The sequence below is a fragment of the Mustela erminea genome, chromosome X (assembly GCF_009829155.1).
Source record: "Mustela erminea isolate mMusErm1 chromosome X, mMusErm1.Pri, whole genome shotgun sequence".
Lineage (NCBI taxonomy): Eukaryota > Metazoa > Chordata > Mammalia > Carnivora > Mustelidae > Mustela > Mustela erminea.
This window is the reverse complement of record NC_045635.1, coordinates 7,659,413-7,679,453: the sequence shown is the minus strand read 5'-3', so window position 1 is coordinate 7,679,453 and position 20,041 is coordinate 7,659,413. Positions and strand designations below refer to the sequence as shown.

General features: G+C 44.1%; 1 protein-coding gene across 1 annotated transcript in view; it reads left to right on the top strand.

Moving 5' to 3' along the window:
* ARHGAP6 (Rho GTPase activating protein 6) overlaps nt 1–20,041 on the top strand; it is a 249,737-nt gene that overhangs the window by 188,679 nt on the left and 41,017 nt on the right. The window contains 4 exon segments of the mRNA XM_032330164.1: nt 5,775–5,846; nt 12,514–12,770; nt 14,874–15,069; nt 19,937–19,992. Coding sequence (XP_032186055.1) covers nt 5,775–5,846; nt 12,514–12,770; nt 14,874–15,069; nt 19,937–19,992 — 581 coding nt within the window.

Genomic DNA, 20,041 nt, shown 5'->3' with positions numbered 1-20,041 from the left:
GGGCTTGCTGCCGCATTTCCTGCCAAGAAGGAGAGGTGTCCGTTTTCCTGCTAGCTACCTCCCCCTTTTTATCAGGACTACGCTCCCTTCTGTTTCTCCAGAGGAACTTTGAAAAGGCAACTCAAAGCAGTAGGGACAATTTCAAGTCCATTCCACTGAGGATGGCGATGGCAATAACAGCTGTCCCCAACCCACCCAGCCGCCTTTTCCTGGGATGGGTCTTTGCCTGGCGTTTTGTCATCAGTCCTGCCAGGCTTTCAATATTGACTTAAACACACCAGATGAACTTATACATAACACTGAGATGAATCACTGGAAAACACTAGATGTGGAGTATGGGTGCAAGGAATGGCCTTCAGGTGCCAGGACCACTAATAATAACGTAACTTCTTTGACCAACCTTCCTGTCCCAAACTGGAAAGAAAGTATCTGATTTAGTCTTTTTCTTGCTTTCGATTTAGAAGTCTGTGGCCTGAGAGCCCTCAAAAGGGGAGGCGGATGAGACTAAAGGATGAGTTTGAGTTTTAGTGAGGGATAAAATATAGTTTCAGTAAACATTGTGATAAGACATTCGCATCCATTGTAGAGCTTGCCTTAACCATGTAATTTGAACACTGTATTTCGGTTCATCACAACAGTCATGGGAACTTGAAAAGGAAACAGATGTATATACATATCCGTGTTCTTGGAGGCAAACAATCAAGCAACAAGTCTGGATAACTTACGCAGAAAAGGGATTTAGGGAACCTAAGAAATAGGAGGGATCATGGGACACTCTAATCCGCCACCTATGAAAATATCACCAGCGCCGTAACAACACGTGGTCGAACCTCTCATCTGCCCACTCCCTTTCCAGGAAACGTGCTACACCAGAATGGCAGGCATAACAGATGCTTTACATTGGCCCAGACCCCTGGTTTCTTCCAGATCAGAGAGATGTGACTAGGAAGATTATTTCAGGAGTTCCAGCCAGGTCAGAAACTCTGTCTTGGGAGTCACCTTCTCGCCATGAAGTTGAGCTCTACGGCCTGTGTGTTTCCGAGGATCCCCGTGAGCAGTGAGAGCCTCCACCTTCTCGTGTGTGTGACAGATGAGGCCTCAGCCTTTGCTTGAATTCGTGCAGTACCGGGGCAAAAGGGTTTTTTTAAAACATCAACACGACTGCTTTATTCTAGAATAATTTTAGATTTATAGAAAAGTTATAAAGACAGTTACAGAGTTCCCTTCTACCCCTCAGCCAGTCTTCTTTAATGACCTTGTGCCCTATGTAACCTTGGTACACTTATCACCACAAAGGACCCAACATCGATACGTTGCTATCAGCCAAACTTCAGACTTTGATCTGATTTTACCAGTTTCCCCACGAAATATCCTTTCTCTGACCCAACATCCTATCTACGATATGCCATGCACTTGGCCAGGCATCTTTTTTGTTTTTCTTTTCTTTTCTCTCTTTTTTGAAAATAGTAAACATTTCTGATCTCACACAGTTTCCGGGACTATCACAGCCCGGCTGCTCTGGTTTAGGTTCTGATCTGTGAGGTTTGCCATCAAGCTCAGCTGGGGCCGCAGTCATCTGAAGGGTTGACTGGGGCAGGAGAATCGGTGGCCCGGCCCACTCACAGGGCTGCTGGCGAGAGACCCCATGTCCCCACCGCATAGCCCTTTTCATAGCACTGCTCATGACGTGGCTTCCCCCAGAGTGAGGGATTCGAGACAGAAAGAGCAGCGAAGACAGAAGCCACTGTGAGCAGTGCTTTCTTTTTTCTTTTCTTTTCTTTTTTTGGGGGGGTGGGTGGGGTGAAGCAGCTCATTCCATTGCTGAACAGCTCCATTTGCTGAGAAAACAGCTTTCCTGTAATCTCCTCCTGGATCCTTGCTCTGGCCAGTGGAGGGCTGGCCAGGAAGTCTCTCCATCCACCATGTTTAGTCCTCAAAAGAAAGAAAGAAAAAAAAAAGAAAAAAGAACTAGTGTCCCCCGAGTCTTCCCCACCTGCTAAAGACACACTTATGCATCCATTCAGACAACCGGTCATCATCAAATGCGGTTCCGCACCTGACCTAAACAAGGGTGAGATGCTTCATACAGAGAAACGGAAGGCTGTTTATTCAAAGAATCTGCTCTATTCCCCTACCTGTAGACAGGAATCTGGTAGAAAGATAGCCATAGGCAGACTTGCCTTTCTTTCCAAATTGAAAGAAATTGTTATTCAACTGGATACGTAAAAGCTCAACACTTGATAAACATTTTTTATTGTTCTGCCTCAAACAGAAACAGAGATTGGGTATGGGTCGAGCATTGTAATAACTGGGAAAATGTGACTCTTCTGGGGTTGGGTGTCACATGGCTGGAGCCTATAGCTGTCCTCTAGGTAGAGTTATGCACAGACCAGGGCTTCTCAGCCAGAGTGATTTTGTCCCCGCGGGACATTTGGCGACATACAGAGACATACATTACTGGTTTTCACCACAGGGACTGGGTGGGCTCTCTGGCATCCCGGAAATTGAGCCCAGGGATGCTTCTAGATATCCTACTGTGCACAGGACAGTTCCTCCCAGCAAAGAGTTACGAGCCCCCAGCGTCGCTAGATGCAAGTCGAGTGGTTAGGTGCCATCTCTTAAGGGCCACTTCCCGTTCAGCCACCAAGTGTCTCTTTTATAGCATTTTCCCTTCCCTTTTCACGGAGCGCCCCTCGCTGCCTGTGAACTCCTTCAGTTTGCCTTCTCTGAGAGTCTAGGTTTCTGGTCCAACTCAACAGCAAAGCAGCTGGGGTTGGGAAAAGTAAGGGAAGCGGTGCCAAAAGGCATTCTTTCAAACTTCCCTCAGCAGGAATTTTCTGGAGATTGGAAACAAGCTAGAACCTTCCTATGAGGCTAGGATGGAGTACAAACTCCAAGACTTGCCAGGTGTGCTGTGGCCCAGGGTCACTTATCCATGCTGACCTGGGGTGAGTGTGAGGACTGTCTCATGAAGTGAAAAAGAGAATGTTTGTATCTGTTGTAAATAGCTAAGCATTTTTAAAATTGTAGGCCACTATTCACAAAGATCACATTTTTTTTCCTCTATAAGGAGGCTTCAAGATATTGTTTGGAATCTTGGAATTTGAAGTACACATTATCCTTGTGGGACTATGTGAACTCTCATGCTGGTGGGAATACAAATAAGCAAACCTACCTGGAAAATGTTTGATGTTACCTAGTAGAGGCCAAGATTGCATACGTGCTAGCCTGACAACACAGCTTGTACATATCTCTCCCCAGAACAGTGGTTCTTAGATTTCAGTGGGAACTAGCCCCTGGTGGGCTGGGGAAAGCACACATTGTGGGGCCCCGCCCCAGAGTTCCTGAGTCAGTAGCTTTGGGGTTGGACCATAGAATTTGCAGCTCTACAGAGTTTCCAGGCACTACCGATGCCAGTGGTCCCAGAGCAACATTCCAAGAACCACTGTCTGAGAGAGGGTCTTGGACATGGACATAGCAAGACATGCACAACATTTCTCAAAGACATTGGTCCTGAGAGTCTCAAGCTAAAAACAACTCAAATTTCCAGTGAACCGTGGTATATTCGTACCAGAAAGCAGTATACAGCCACCTGAATGAGTGATCCGCAGCCATCTGCCTCCACGGGATGAATTTCCAAAGTGTTGATGAATGGCATAAAAGAGGCAGGAGAGAATACCTACACTGTGACTCCATCGAGGGGATCCCAAAAGTTGGAAAATAAACTGTATTCTTTATAAATGCATCTGTAGATGGTAAAACTACGAAGAAAAACAAATGCTTGATTATTGCAAATACCAGACCAGTGATCACCTGGGGGGAAAAGTCGGGAGACACACAGGGGGCTTGGGCATGAGCGGTGGTCGACCTCTGAACTTGGCTGTTGTGGTGTGGGATTTGGCCTCTTGTTATTTATTTAAACTGCACATTTGTAGTTATTCACATCTTTATATATGCTACAGCTTCCAATTAAAAAGAAGTTTTAAAAAAACGATCTTTAAAGAAGATGTCCCCTATCGTATCTCTCTCTGTGCTGGTTCTTTGACAACTTGCTTGAATTTTAGGATCTGCCCACTGGTTATGAAAACGAAGTCTCTTTAGCTTTACTGTATATAGTTATTCTTCTATTTAGTTATTATTCTTTAGTCAATGATTAAAATGAAGGAATGATGGAATATTATTAAAGAAATATACCCTTGTTACAGTCAGAGACACATGGAGATGTGAAATGATGAACAGTGTTAACAAAGTAAAAGTCCTGTCCTGTTTGGAGAATGGGATTTGAGTCTTGTGTTGTTAGTATACTTATTGTCATATATTTTATAATAAGTTATGGGTAGGCCATTTAAATAATCATCATCTAGACACTGGAGATAAGAACATACCCATAGTGAGAGGTGGCTGTCTCTTCACCGCATTACAAGTGACTTACTCTTGCCCCCCTGTACAAACCTCATGGCTGTAAGGGTGCAGGCTCTTACGAACTATGTCCATTTTGTGGGAGGAGAGGCATTCTTGCAATATTTCTTTGCTTTTTGAAAGAAGAGGAATTGTCTGTGTCTGTTGATTATACTGTGATATCTTTTGCCTCCAAAAGTCTGGAGAGAAGAATTGGGAACATCTGCAGCCCCACGAGGATCCTGGGAATGCTCATTTCTGGTTAAGCATGTGCATGCTGTCTTTTTCTGATATCAGCGTTTGGCTTTGAAATTTTATTGGGCTGAGTCTCCTTCTGGACTATACTTTTGAGTGTATCCTGTAAAAAAAAAATTCTAAATCCTCCTTTTAAACCCAAGTTTCCTTGCAGCATGGGCTGCATTTCCCCTACTTGCCCTCGGTGTGGATTCCCGAGGTGTGCCTCCCACACGTTAGGTTGACGGTTGTGTAATCTTGAAACACATTCTTGCCATGATGACTGGCAACGTTTTCCGATGACATCCCAGGAATTTGATTGCAGCTGCCTACTGATATGAGTGGTATCTTTATTATTTGGAGAGTTAGCCAGACATGCTACATACGTTTGTTGCAAGTGCAAGATGCTGGAAGGGGTATATCCTTTACTTACTGTAGTGAAAACTTCGAAATGACCCAAATGTCCATTTAGTGGGGGGATGGTTAATAAAACTACAGTACAGCCACAGAGATCTACAGAGAAAGTAAATCTGAATTCATGCCTATGAGTCAGGGTCCCCATGAGGCATTTGATGTACAACGTTTCATCAAGTCTCACAACAACCTCATGAGATTCCCATTTTATAGATGAGGACGCAGAGACTTGTCCCATGTCACACAGTTAGTAAATGGTGCAGCAATAGTTAGATCTGACTTCTCTAGACTCCCAAACTCATCTCCTTATCCAGTTACACTCTACCAGCTTATAAATGTCAAAATCATATGTCCTATTGACTTTCCTCTCATGGAGATTTGATTCAAGATGACATTAGTTTGCATAAACATGAAAAATAGAAAGAGACCCATTTAATAGCAACAGCAGACATATCTAAGTGTCAACACTCAATTAATTCTGAAGGACGTACGTTTCCTGTACTTTCATGATTGAAACAAAATTTGAGAGCATACATCAAGGTTCTCGTTGCATGCACTATCAAGTCAGGGATTTCTGTGTATTTTCAGAGCCATTATTCTGCCTAAAATGTCCAATTAGGAGCGAAGTAAGTGAGAAGTCATGCTTTTGCTCAAATGTAGGTATTGATGGTATAAGATACCACATGTATGCTTCTGTTTACAACTTTTCTTTCTTTTAATACTTACAGATGGACAGAAGAGAAAGAAATCTTTGCGAAAGAAACTGGATTCACTAGGAAAGGAGAAAAACAAAGACAGAGGTAAGGGACAGAATGAACTAGAGCCGAGGCATCTTCCATGGAGCATAATGGTTGAATTTGGTGGAGTTTTTGAATTGCATAGATTTATGCGGTTCAACTCTATTATGCAAACTGGATTTCTACAATGGAATGTCATTAAGGCCTGTTTTGGTCTACTCTTTTGTGTTTGAGTGGCCCTGTACTGAATTGATGAATTCAACTGGTTTGAGCAAAGTGTGACTTGGGCCAAGTTTATGGTTCCAATTATGATGCTGGCCAATCAGCAGCGCATAAGAAGACCCTGGGTTGAGTAGCCATGGACAGCATCTCTAACGCTAACCAGCTGTCTGGCAAGGCCAGATCGTTAGGCAGGGCTAGTTGAATGAGAAAAAGTTTGGATTCGCCTACCATGGCTACTGGAAAGAAACAGTCTCATCTTCGTGGGCTACAGGAGATGGGCCATTCTCAGCATTTTTCTGTCCGATCACAGCATGCTTATTTTTTGCCCTATATGTTTTGGGAATTGTTGACTCTGTCCATACTGGTTTGTGTCCCCCTCTATGTCTATTTAGGGAACTGACACATTAGCCACTCTTTCAGAGGTATTTATGGTCATTTTAAACTAATATTCATTGAGCCTGCATAATGGGCACCTGGGCCCCATTAGTGCAGTACAACTCTCTGTGGCTTGTTTGTATGGTCCCATATGAAATGACTGCTGAGTGGTGTGGTTGTGTGAATGTATTTCCATTTTATGTGACATAATGAATGAGTGTTGAGTGAGCTGAGCCATATGTCTCACCTTGAAGTTCTTTTCTATAATGATTGAATTTCTGCTTGAAAAATTATGAAAGGCAGTCAAACCGAAGGTATAAAAATAAATGCACTATGGTCAGTACTGGACAAGACCTAGTCCACACCATTGATCCCCGACTCTGCACCCATGTTGTGAACTGTGCCTAAAGTATCATGACATTTGGTTCTCCGGACTAAAAGGAGATAAAGAATTTAAAAGAATGGGAAGTCAATGTTTTACTTCCCTTAGAGCATGATTTCTCAACCTGGGTCTATTGACATTTTAGACTGGATAATTCTTTTTTTTTTAATTATGTATTCATGAGAGAGAGAGAGGGACAGAGAGAGAATGAGTGGGAAGAGGGGCAGAAGGAGAGGGAGAGAAAATCCTCAAGCAGATTCTCCACCAACCACAGAGCGCTACACAGGGCTCCATCCCAGGACCCCAAGATCATGACCTGAGTCAAAATCAAGAGTCGGCTGCTTGACCGACTGAGCCACCCAGGCACCCCCAGACTGGATAATTCTTTGTTATGGAGGCTGTCCTGTTCACCGTGTGAGCTGGTTAGTGGCATCTCTGACCCCTACCACTGGATGCCAGTAGCACCGCACCCAACCGGAATATCTCCACACATTTCAAGTGTATGCCTCGGACTAGAGAAAGGGAGTTGAAAATGTGAATGATCCCTGCCTCTCGCTGCCGAATCTACTGCCGGAATGATCAAGGCAAAGGGCATTAGCTCTTGTCCAGCTACCTATCGCTGTGTGATTGATTGTATTCTAGTTCATCGGTCCGTATGTTCTTACCCTTCTTTGTAAATGAAAATTAGTAATCAGGGTAGCTTTTTCACATGAGACCCTTACTCATCACCTTTACCTCACTAGATTAGAGAAATTCTTAGTGTTTATTGAGAGGATTAAAGGAGCCACTCAGACTGGCATTAGTAATGTGTATCTTTGAAGTTGGTTTACTCTAGGCTGATGTTACTGATCTGAGGACTGAATCCTCATAATGGAGACTTTTGGTGAGTCTTCCATTCAGGCTAGACCAAGCAGAACGAGATGATTGAGATCCCCCAGCAGAGAGAGATGCGTGTGTGCTCGCTTAGGTTACAAAACAACAGGAAGCGAGGATGTGAATGAGCAGAGAAGGGTGGGCCAGGGGAGGTGATTGACCAATGTGTACTGGGCCATTATACATTTTACAGACCTTATTGTATTTACATATTACATAAGCTCAGGGAAAACTTGGCGGTGTTCTGGAAGGCTGTACAGGTTGCTGGCTGGGGAAAAGGAAGGCAGGTTCTGGTGGTCCAGAGAAAAGACACATCGCCCAACCAACTAAATTAGGGAAAAAGATCAGGATTCGGGGCGCTTGGGTGGCTCAGTGGGTTAAGCCTCTGCCTTCAGCTCAGGTCATGATCTCAGGGTCCTGGGATCGAGCCCCACATCAGGCTCTCTGCTCAGCGGGTAGCCTGCTTCCTCCATCTCTCTGCCTGCCTCTCTGCCTTACCTGTGATCTCTCTCTCTCTCTATGTCAAATAAATAAATAAAATCTTTAAAAAAATATATCGGGCTTCATAGCAAAAGAGGTTTGCTTTTTTTTTTTTTTTCCTCTTTTAAAAGCTCTGATGTTTAAAAAGATGTCCTGGGCTTAAGTGAAACTTAATCACCGGGCATCTCTTCGGAACAGAGAGTCCTATCTGTGCACTCACATCCATTCCACGGCTGCCCTGGGAAGCAAGGCAGGAGGGGTCAGCGTGCTGGTCTTGCCGAGCTGTAATGGTTCACATGATTTTCTTGCACTTGAACATTAACATTGGGGTTCCTAACAGCTGCACATGTGGAAAATGATAATCACTGGAGTCCAAAAGTAAAAGAAGGAAAACAGGAAGCTCTCAGTGACCTCTTGGGTTAGGGCATCTAAAAATAAGTAGGAGCAGCTTTTTAGAATCCAATTGGTCTCCCAATAAAGAGTGATTCATTAAGTGTTTGATATGCTGCTGGATTATTGATTCAATCAGAATGAATCACGTCCTGTATTTTATTTAATTGCCTTGACATCAGACACAGCAAATCACATGACACTCCCGTGTCCCCCCTGCCACTTAAGCCAGTGCCCGCATGACTCTTGAATTCCGAATGGAAACAAATTCAAGATGGATGCTGGGTGGGAAAACATATTTTCATCCAGAAGAGTTCCAAGCCCTTAATTTCTCTTAGTTAAATTACTTGGCAACCAAAAGCACTTTTTAAACTTCCAGAACTTCAGCAAATTTCTTTCATGGGTCCAAAAGAAACCACTTTTGGGGAAGTGATTTTAAAATAGCCACTTCATTCCAGTTCGTGTGGTTCCTAGTTGGAGCGCAGGGGCAATAGGTTTTACTGCGGCATATGTCTGGGAGATAGGCCCCCACTTCACAGGACATTTCAGACTAATATATCTGCCACCTATTTATTGACATGAAACCTGGGGAGGATTCAGGTCTGGCACATTCCTTTAGGCGGCAGTAGTATCATGCCATGTTTTATTGTTCCGAGTATGTTACTACACTCCAGCTATGACTTAGCACTGGATGGGAATAGTTGATACAATTTTATTTTGCATCACATTAAATAGCAGGATACAAATCAAGTATCAGTTATCACTATGTAGAAATTCTCAAAGAGAATGTATCGAATGCTGTCTTTGGGTGCTGTTACTGGAGACGAGAGAATCCTGGGGAGTGCAAACCCAAGAGAGAATAGGGAGGGGCCACCTCACGCTGGACTGTGTGAGCCCCCCAAGGTGTTTGGTCTGTATGCTGAGAACGTTGAGACGCCATCAAAGTGCACTAAGGAGGGCGCCTCCTAGTGGTGTGTTTTAAGAGCTCGCCACCCTGCGGTGTGGAACATGAACTTGGGGTGGGGGGGTAAGATAAGAGTGGAGGGAGGAAGCCTGATTCTTGAGGCGAATCCCTTCTGGAGAGGACAAAGGCCAGGATGGGACCAAGGGAGTGAGTGGAAAAGGTGGCATGCGGGAGGAAAGTAAGGGGAGAGCAGATGGTCAAGGTGATGGGAGATGGGGAATTAGATGGGCCATTTAGTAGGCATCCAAGCTGCCGAGAGTGATGGTAGCCTGGGGGTCTGACCGCTAGTCAGTCAGTGCCAAGAGAAGAGAGTGATGGGCAGGAGACACAGGAGCCCTGTGATATCTGGTTTCGGCCACACAGTGGGAAGATGCAGATCTAGAAATGGCAGTAGGGAGCCGAGGATGGCTGCCACCTCCTGACCCCGCCGTTCACGGGCTGGGAGAGGGCACAGTTGCTGCTAATGAGTGCAGCAGGAGAAGCAGTCTCCTTGGTGAACACGTACTGTAGATTAGAACACGATACACACTGTCCCTGGCCCCAGAACACTGAGTCTTGGGAAATGTCCATCTGGTTTTAAAAACCTATTATCAACTGTATTAGCCACTATCAACACAGAGTCTCCAGGGGTTTTTTCCCCCGAGAGAAGAGCTTTGAACCCACAGATAAGCATGTATGCCCAATGTTTTATTTACACCTGAGGAGTCTATTTGCTAAAGTCTATTTGCTAAGTAGACTTGCAGTGATTCCTCAATTTCACAATAGCCACATTTTGAGAAGCAGTCACAGTCAAGGAATCCAGCCCAGAATTTTCCAGAGTCTAGACACTGCAGCACAAGTTTAGGGCATAGGGAGTCCTCCTTTCTGAAGCTTGTAAGGGTTCTCGAGAGAAAGCAACAAGAAACAAGTGACCACATCAAAACTCTAACAATAAACTCAGCTAGGAAAGAAAGCCCATTAGGGAAAAATAAAAATCTCTTAGCAGGTCATCTCTTGAGTGAGAATCAAAGAGAAAGAAAAGTCAGAAAGAACGACTTCGTGTGTCCCATCTATTTAATTTGTGTCAGTTATTCCCATTTGCAGGGAGAGTGTCAGACTTTGGGACGTTGAAAATGACAGGTACCAAAGGACACCAGTTTTCTTCTTTTTTCTAGGGATATTAGAAACTCTAAGTGAGTGCAGTTGGTTTTCCTCACATGGCAAAACTGGCTAAGAGAAGAGTCAGTAGTTCCCATCTCCTGTGACAACACGGAAGTGAGTGTGCCTACATGAGCAGACAAGTGTCACTCAATACATTTATCGTCCTTTCTGCTATTGTCACCCCCCCCACACACACACACAGTTTTTATGTAGTCCCCATAGCTGTCAGCCTTGGCATCCACATGTTTCTAGACTCTCCCCGGGTTTTCTGAAGCAAGACTCTTTGCTTATTCCCATACACAAGAGAGCACTGACTTACACCACGTATCCTGGGGTGCGTGGCACGTGGACTGCTATTCTAATTGTGCTAGTAGAGAAGATGGCCTTTTAGCAATAGTGAGTATCAGATCTTGCTATGCCGTCTACACCGATCACTCAAAAACATGCCGAAATTTTGGTTTGCGTTATTATTGTATGCCACCTAGTTTGTCTATCAAGAATGGTAAGCATCTTCCGAAAATCCCCCAAATGCTGACATTTTGATTTTTCACTTCAAAACAGACTGCATGTTGTGATGGAACCCGAGGTTCAGACCTCCTAAGTGCCATTTCTGCTTTTAACATAGACTTGGCCATTAACCCAGTGATGGTACCATGTTGCATGGACCAAGGAGGAAAGCCTTTTAAAGCCTCTTCCCACCTGATTTGAAGTTAGCCTTTTCTTTCAAAGAACAAACCCTTAGAATTGTTTCCCCGTCATCATTCTGGTTCTAGTCATAGGGTTATAAAAACAAGGGAGAAGCTACACTCCCATATTCTGCTGCTAGATGTAATTTTGAGTCTAAAAGAAATAATGCATTGAATTTCATTATGAATGCTTTTTGGCATAAATCTAAAATAATACCCAAGAGGTGGCCGGCCCTAAGGATCAGTGTGCTTATTACAGTGTATGTGTATGAATGTGGAAACAAAGCAACTGTGTGTCCATCTCCAAATGAAGCAGTAGATTTCTGTGATACGCTCCTTCCCCCAGATTGTCCTTACTGGAGGATTTAGCGCATTGTATCGTGAGCCCTTCGCTGGTTCCTTAGTGAGGAGAGTTATTATATAAATTTATTATATAAATTTCTCACAGGGCCCTGCAGAATGGCTTGAATACATAGATCTTGAGAGTGACAGCCCCAGCCCAGCAACTGGAGGCAGCCAGTGGGGACAACAAACACAGAGGGAAAAAGCAGACTTGCCCCGAGCTGCTCCCCTGCCTCTCGGGTCCTCACTCACGTATCTGGCTCTTTTACCGGGAACCCCAAAGTGTATCCACTTCACAAAACGTCAGTCTTTGCTCCATGCACCTGAGAGACACCTGTGTAATTCTTTACGTATCTGACTCCCGCTGCCCCACAGGCCCCTTGCTCTGGACCCTTCAGGAGCCAGCACTACACCTACGACTACCCATCACGGTAGCTGTTCTGTGAGTCCCTGTGGACTAAGCAGATGCACCTAGACCTCTCATGCCTTGTAAATTCTGGGGGCTCTTGAGACACATAAACCCAAGACTAACGGTTTGTAAAATGGTATCCTTCTGAGGATAAGGCATCGTGTACATTCTGTCAAAAATGTCACATTTCTCCATACAGTTCTTTACTTTAAGACATACTTGAGATATGTGGGGGGGAAACTAGTGGCCTAGATTTCTGAAAACCCATGTTCTTTACCCATACTGGCCTCCTTGACAGTAATAGAAACTTGGGCCACTCTGACACACACCAAAGTCCCTGTATTTGACTGAAGAATCAGTTCTTCAGGAACCAGTCATTTGAATGCGGCTGCGCTTGGGTCTGAAGCGTGGGTGCGAGCCTTCCCTGGCCCAGCCATGTCTGAAAGTGTTTTGTTTTTTGATTCCAGAATTCATCCCGCAGGCATTTGGAATGCCCTTATCCCAAGTCATTGCAAACGACCGGGCCTATAAACTCAAGCAGGACTCGCAGAGGGATGAGCAGAAGGATGCGTCTGATTTTGTGGCTTCCCTCCTCCCGTTTGGAAATAAAAGACAGAACAAAGAACTCTCAAGCAGTAACTCATCTCTCAGCTCCACCTCGGAAACACCAAATGAGTCAACGTCCCCAAACACCCCAGAACCGGCTCCTCGGGCCAGGAGGAGGGTGAGTTGGCCAGGACTTTCTCTGACACTACTGCTGAAACAACCGAAGCATTACTAGGTTATTCTCTGAGTCTCTCCGTTCTTGTGAAAACTGGAAAGGGAGCCCAGGGATCTGTCCATGACCCCATGCGGGGACAGCATTCCCTGGGCCATGTGGCATGTGACACAGCCTCAAAGCCTTTTTCTGACCACTCTCAGAGCTGCTGGGTGCCCCTCCTTGGATCCCCATGTGTGTGCCCCGTGATGTCCTAAACATTCTAGAGCATCACTGTTGATCTTGCTATAGCGTAATCTTCTGTCCTGTGGACTTACCCTGGAGACTCTGCGGGTTGGGGGCGGGGCCTCTGCGGGTTGGGGGCGGGGCCAGGCGGTTCCTTAGTCTCTTCATCTCTAATCCAAGAACCACACCTAGCCCCCCAGCGACCTACCAGTCTTCATAAGCGAGGATATATTTTTTTATTTGATTATTTTTAATCAATGGAACTTTTTCCCCCCCGACAAGAAACCTACATATATATCGTGTATCATCTATCATCTATCTGGTACAGCATATCATATATCACATATAGAGAGAGAGAGAGAGAGGAAGAGAGAGAGAGAGGGCACATATGTCCTCTTTTCTTCCTTTATTTTTTAAATTTACATCCTCTTTCAAATCAATTCTGTAACAGAATCAATTTCTTGTTTCAGGTTTCCTGTTTCAATTCAGGAAAGCTGAGTTCTCAGGCAAACTGGTTGGTGATGGGCTGAGCCGGTTGAGAAGCATCTCTAAAATTTCCCAGGTCCTTGGGAGATCTTCTCTCCTTCTCCTCTTGCCCGGAGACCCCCCAAATCTTTGCCGCCTCTAGCCACTCACTACTGCTCTAGTCAAAACCCCAAACACTTCCCACTTAAAATCCACACTCAAGATAAAGGGGTACCTGAGCCACTGCTCTTTTTCAAGGTTTTGGTTATGTTTAAAAGCGGAGAAGTGCCGACTTCCCAGGGTATTTAAATGGATGTGACAGAACTGTTCTACAGTCCTGTCATCATTTGGGTGTCATAAGGCCATAACACCCAGACTCCACGTGTTCGCTTTCTGGGAATCAGGAGCGCAGGCAGCGGGCCTCCCAGATGCCCTCCCCTCTGTCCAGGCCTTGCTAAGACATGAGCAGTGAACCCCTTCCTCTCCGCTTCATCAGCCGGGTTGGGGGGCGGGGTGGCTGTGCAGACATGGCCGGTGCCCCGCTCCCCTCCGCTCGGCCTTTACCAGTCCCAGGACACCAGAGCCCCCCTTCCACTTGCCAGCACCTCGCCCCTGCCAAGGGCTTTCACGACGATCAGAGGCACCAACCCATGCAGGTGATAGGCTGCAAGGGCTGAGATACTGAATGTCACCTCCCCGCCCCGACCAGAGTTGCTCTTAATCAGTGACTCTTGCGGCTGTGGTTCCCGTAGCCCAGCACCCTTGCTCCTGACCGCAGTGGGCTCTGAGCTGCTCGACCCACACTGTCTCCCAGAGGTGCCGGGAACTTGGGCACGAGCTGCCTACAGGCTTGTCTAGACCGGGGGACGCTCTCCATCCGCTGCCCTCCGTCCCCTTTCTCGACCCCCTTCCCCCTAGGGCTGTCTCCCAGCGCCACGTCCCTGATCAAGTTCTTGGTGCCAGTTCTGGGGGGAAGCCCAGCCAGGGCGGTTCCATGGAATGCAATGTTAAAAATCTACCTCCTTGAGTCCCAGTCGAGATGTTTGGTTTTTATTCACGAGGCTTCTCGGACTTTGCCTCATTCATCAAGCATGTGATCTTTTTCTTGTTTCAAGAAACGAAGTGATTGGGTCAAAATACAACAACGCAACGGCCGCCCGCTCCCGTCTTCCATTTGGCGAATGTTGTTTGTGGAAATTGTAACTGCCATTCCCTTCCCCTGTTGTGGTAGTTTCCTGACTTCTTCAGGAGGTGTTGGCCGTGTTCCTTTTACGGAACGAACGGCATGATTCGATGAAGTGGCGTGGTTTCAGGGGGACGCGCAGTCCTGGGCAAAAGCGTTACCGGCTGGCATGCGGCGGAACTTGCTCGTGCTTTCTCCATCCGCGCCCTTCATTCACGCCTCTGTGTGGTTTGCAGGGCGCGATGTCAGTGGACTCTATCACAGATCTCGATGACAATCAGTCGCGACTGCTAGAAGCTTTGCAACTGTCCTTGCCTGCGGAGGCTCAGAGTAAAAAAGAAAAAGCCAGAGATAAGAAACTCAGTCTGAATCCCATTTACAGACAGGTCCCCAGGCTGGTGGACAGCTGCTGTCAGCATCTTGAAAAACATGGTAAGCAGATTTGTCTGTTGGTGATGGAGTATGAGAGATTCTCGGTTATTCAAGCTTGGTGGATTTAAGCACCCAGTTCAATGCTTTGTTCATCTGCTTAGACTCTGGGCTGAAATTTCCTTTGTGAAGAAAGTTTACAGCTCGGACTGTTGGCTTTAGAGAGTACTGGGCTATACATGATTATGGGAGAAAAAAATCAACTTGATGGTTTTCAGGCCACCCAGCACCCAAGGGTCCTCAGACGTGAGCCTGGAGGCCAAGATCTATTGGGCTGGGTCTGTCCCCAAGCCTCTCGTCAAACACAGCCCAGCCACTTTTATCTTTTTTTATGCATCAGTGTTGCTAGCAAGGCTTCCTTTAAAAAAATAAGAGTCTAGCTACTTAAAAAAAAAAGATTTACTAACCATTCTTTGAGTAGAAAATACATGGTTTCTGACAACAATTTTCTATATTGCTATTTGCATTTTTGTGGAAAGATGTTCACTTCAAACTTCTTCACAATGACCCTTTGGCAACTCTATACCAATTAATATGTGACTTAAAAATATACTTTTTAAAAAATTTTTCTGAAGTGTAGACTTACTGGCTCATCAAACTGCTATTTCCATAACCTGAGTGTGTTTCGTGTAGTGTTAGCGTGTATTTTATGGACACGAGAAAAGTTAATTGCTTTTTTACTATAACATAATACATTCATTGTAATTAAGAGAAAAAGAAACAGAAAAGCTAAGAAAATCCCGAGGCCATCCTGGAGACACGACTACTGTTGATATTCCCATCTCCATTTTCCTAGTGTAAGCGGGACTTCGTAAGAAATGATGAAGGAGATACCTAGTTATCTTAATCACTAGATAACATGTGGATGACTTAACAAAATGAGTACATATTGAAGCTTTGTCTACACAAAATTTTTTTAAAGATTTGTTTGAGAAACAGAGAGAGCACGAGTGTGGGGAGGGGGAGAGGGAGAGGGAGAGAGACCCAAGCAGATTCGTGCTGAGCCTGGAGTCCGATGTGGGCCGAAACCAAGAGTCAGATGCTCAACCGACTGCGATACCCAGGCGCCCCTCTGTACAAGATTTTTATATGTACCTGTGTGTATGTGTGTATCTATCTGTCTCTGCTCCTAGGAAAGCACACTGGGAGTCAAGGAAAATGCCTTCGTATTTTGAATTCCCAACAGTTAGTATCATGATTAATATAATGTAGGTGCTCCATAAATATTACTTACACAGAATTATTTTTTAAAATAGCTTAACGACAAAAGTGTTCAGTACCATGAATATGTAAGTTCAGCCTAAATTCCGCTGTGAGGCAGAAAAAGAGACTCATGCTTTTACGATTATAGTTTTTCTCCATAAAGAATGTAGAGAGTGGACTGTAAGCAGTTCGAAGAGTCCTAAGTGAGAAAATTCTGCTCCAGTCCTGCAAAACTCCAGTGCCAGGCTGAGTAACTCTTTACGTGAAAGACAGCTTGGTATGTCTTTCTATTTTCTTTTTCAAAATGAATTTTCATAAATTATAATTTGTAAAATAGCATTTCCTTGAAGCTTACTAAGAAACTGGACAGTTCTTTCTCATTTTGGCATGGTTAACGTGCAATGTAGGGCCTAAAAGAAAAAAGATTATCCTGTCAAGGACCTGATTCTGCTCCTGGTTTCCATGGTGTTTGGCTCCAGAAAAATACAAGACATATTCAAATGCAAACGGATATTCTCCCTGGTTACTTGAAACCAATGCAAAAAAACCAAGCCTTAAAAACAATTCTCTCATAAGACTTTATTTGCCTATTTGGGAAATGGGTAAGACAGAGTCGTAGTCACTGTATCCTTATAAACATTTGTCAGAGACTTTTTCATTCCCTCCACAACTGGTCTTGGACAGTTATCTTGACTCTTGTCTGTGTCTGTGTATAACACCCTTCCCTACCTATATTTCACCCAGATGCTTTCTGAACTGTTAGCTCAAAATTCCTTACGCATCCTTGATTTCCCAGAAGCACAAATTAAAACAAACAAACAAACAAATACCACCACCACCAACAACAAAACCAGACAATACAATGGAGGCTCAAGCCCTATTACATTTCTGGGATTGGGGCTGATTTTAGGGTGGGGCATCCTGCTTATTCTGCCTGCCCGCTTTATTGGAATTCCCTAAGCTTGAGACCCAGGTGCTCCGGGGTCATGTTTCCATTCCAGTTTCTGCTGAAAAGGAGAGAAAGATGATCATGTCAATTTCTGGGACAGGCCACTCAAAGTCACGTTCCTTTGCCAGGTCAATGCCTTTTTGGATGTACGCCTGCTTTATCAATGACTGTCTTAAGTCAAGGTTACTAAATGCCTAGACCGTATCTCCTCTCTGAGGAAAATCACCGTATAGCTTGTGGGAGAGAATGGCATTGGCCTTCTGATGGCTGTCAGTTGCTCTCCCTAGAAACAAGCAAACAAGATATATTTCAAAAAACTTGAAACAGATTCTAACCAACTGAGATATATAGGAATTATAGCACTTGATCACTAACTCGTTATTTCTTCAATTACAGTCATTTTTGCTGAGTGAAAAAGTAATCTAATTGAGGAAATAATAATGTCATCAAAATGGGCATTTCTGAAGGCTGGAGAGATTTAGCCGAATGAATGATTTAGCCTGTGTAGAAAATGCTCTTATGCTATTTCACTTCTGTAGAAAATTCAACTCTCCGGAAACCATCAAAAAACTAAGAAAAAAAATGCAGCCAAAATTAAAATTGCTAACACCTGCTATTATATTAAAGTTTTCTCTCTTGTGCAAAGGAGGCTCATTCCGTTCAGTCAGGGTCCGTTTCTCTCTCTATAATAGATGCCAAATATGATTCGAAGAACTCTATATGCATTAATTAATTGAATCGTTGCATAACTCTTCAGACGGATACTCACTGTGTTCCCTTTGCAGGTAAAAAGTATAATTCTGGAGTGACTCAAAATAGCTCGATTATCCTGTTCACAAGCTCCCATCGAGGTAGAAGCAATAGATTAGGCTAGGGGTTGGCCTCACTTGTGAGGAAGACAGACTGAGAGCAGCAACAAGGAAGGTATGGAAGTCTTTTGAAAATAGATGCAGGGGCACCTGGGTAGCCCAGTGGGTTAAGCCTCTGCCTTCTGCTCAGGTCATGATCTCAGGGTCCTGGGATTGAGCCCCGCATCGGGCTCTCTGCTCAGCAGGAAGCCTCCTCCCCCTTCTCTCTCTGCCTGCCTCTACCCCTACTTGTGATCTCTTTCTCTGTCAAATAAATAAATAGAATCTTAAGAGAAAAAAAAAGAAAAGGAAACAGATGCAGAGCAAAATCCTACCCGAGGGCAGTCACCAACAAGTGATTCCACAAATCAGCAAGAATTAGCCTCTCAAATTATTCCGGAAGTTCAGGATACCATTTGTAAGCTATAGAACTGATAAACAGGGTTTATGGATTTATAATTATATTTATAAATGAGATTGTAATTATAGATACTAATCTTTTCTAACTAAAAAGCCCTGGAAATCCAGCCAAAAAGGGATTATACTTAATACATAAAGTGGCAAGACCATAAAATAAATATACAAAAAGATATCTATTTCCTATGTAAGAGCAGTAATCAGTTATATACTCTAACTGTAAAATAATTCATTCATATTAATATCAAAAACATAACCAGAGTATCTATAAGAAGCAGCAAGGAAGTTCTATAAAGAAAACTGTAAAGTTCTACCAAGAAATCTAAAACATGATTTAAACAAATTAAGATGTTGACTTTGGTTCTGGATTGAAAGAAATAATGTTATAAAGATTGTAATTCTTTCCAATTTAATGATATGTTGTACTACTCCGAACTCTTTCAGTGGCAAGAGAGAGGAACCCATATAAAATTAGATTAAGGAAAGCACCCCCCCAAAGATCCTATTTACAAACTGGAAGTCTCAGTATTATATCGAGATTGAGACACAGCTGGAGCCAGGATTGAAACGATGGTAGGAGAGCATGAGTCTGTCCACTGGCTTTCCTCGCGGGCCAGCTCTCTCCACGTGGCTACAGAATGTCCAAACCAGCATGGGCGGCTCCAAACCAGCATAACCCTCATAACTGATTATCCCAAATGAAGAGAAAATGAGCCACCAGTGAAAAAATAAATGTAGGCGATGACCATCAGTGATGATGATTAATGGCTTGCGCAGGAAAAGGAGAGCCACTCAGACATTCCGTGCCCCGCTGAAGGAAGGAAGTACATCATACTTCTTAGGAAGTGTTCTGCTGCCCCCTCCCCCTGCCCCAGAATCAAACCTGAATCAGAGAAAACTCTGGCTCAACTATGTAAAAAGAAAAAATACACACACACAGACATACATGGAGAAAAGACTGGATAGAAATAAAAGAGAATATTAAGAGTGGTTATTTCTGCATCAGGTATTTTTAAAAACATTATCTTTTACATTTTTCTGCATTTTATAGATTTTCATATGTACTTGTTTTAATTCTAACCAGTGAAACAATAAATGTCTATTTTTAACATTGATAAAGAACTAAGACTTCATATAAAATGCGTGTTTAAGTAATGATGAATCTGAATGATGAAGAAAATTGTATTTTTCATATGGGGAAGATATGGAAATACATAGTATCACAGGGAAAGTTTTTCATCAAAAACATTTAACATGATGGGTCCCTGGTGTTTAGAGGGCTACGCTTCAGGTACCTGCAGAGGCTACTGGGGAGTAACTAAGCAAGCATTCGTGCACGCCCTTGTGACGTTGCTGTTCCGCGTGTTGCTGGCACTCTATTCTATGTCCACAGTGCTTTCCTCCAATTTCAAGCCACAAAACGGGACTGTTGACTTTGTTTTCTTCTTTGCAGGCCTCCAGACGGTGGGGATATTCCGAGTTGGAAGCTCAAAAAAGAGAGTGAGACAGGTAAGTGAAAAGCGAAGACTGTCTTGTACGTTTCTTGACTTTCAATTGA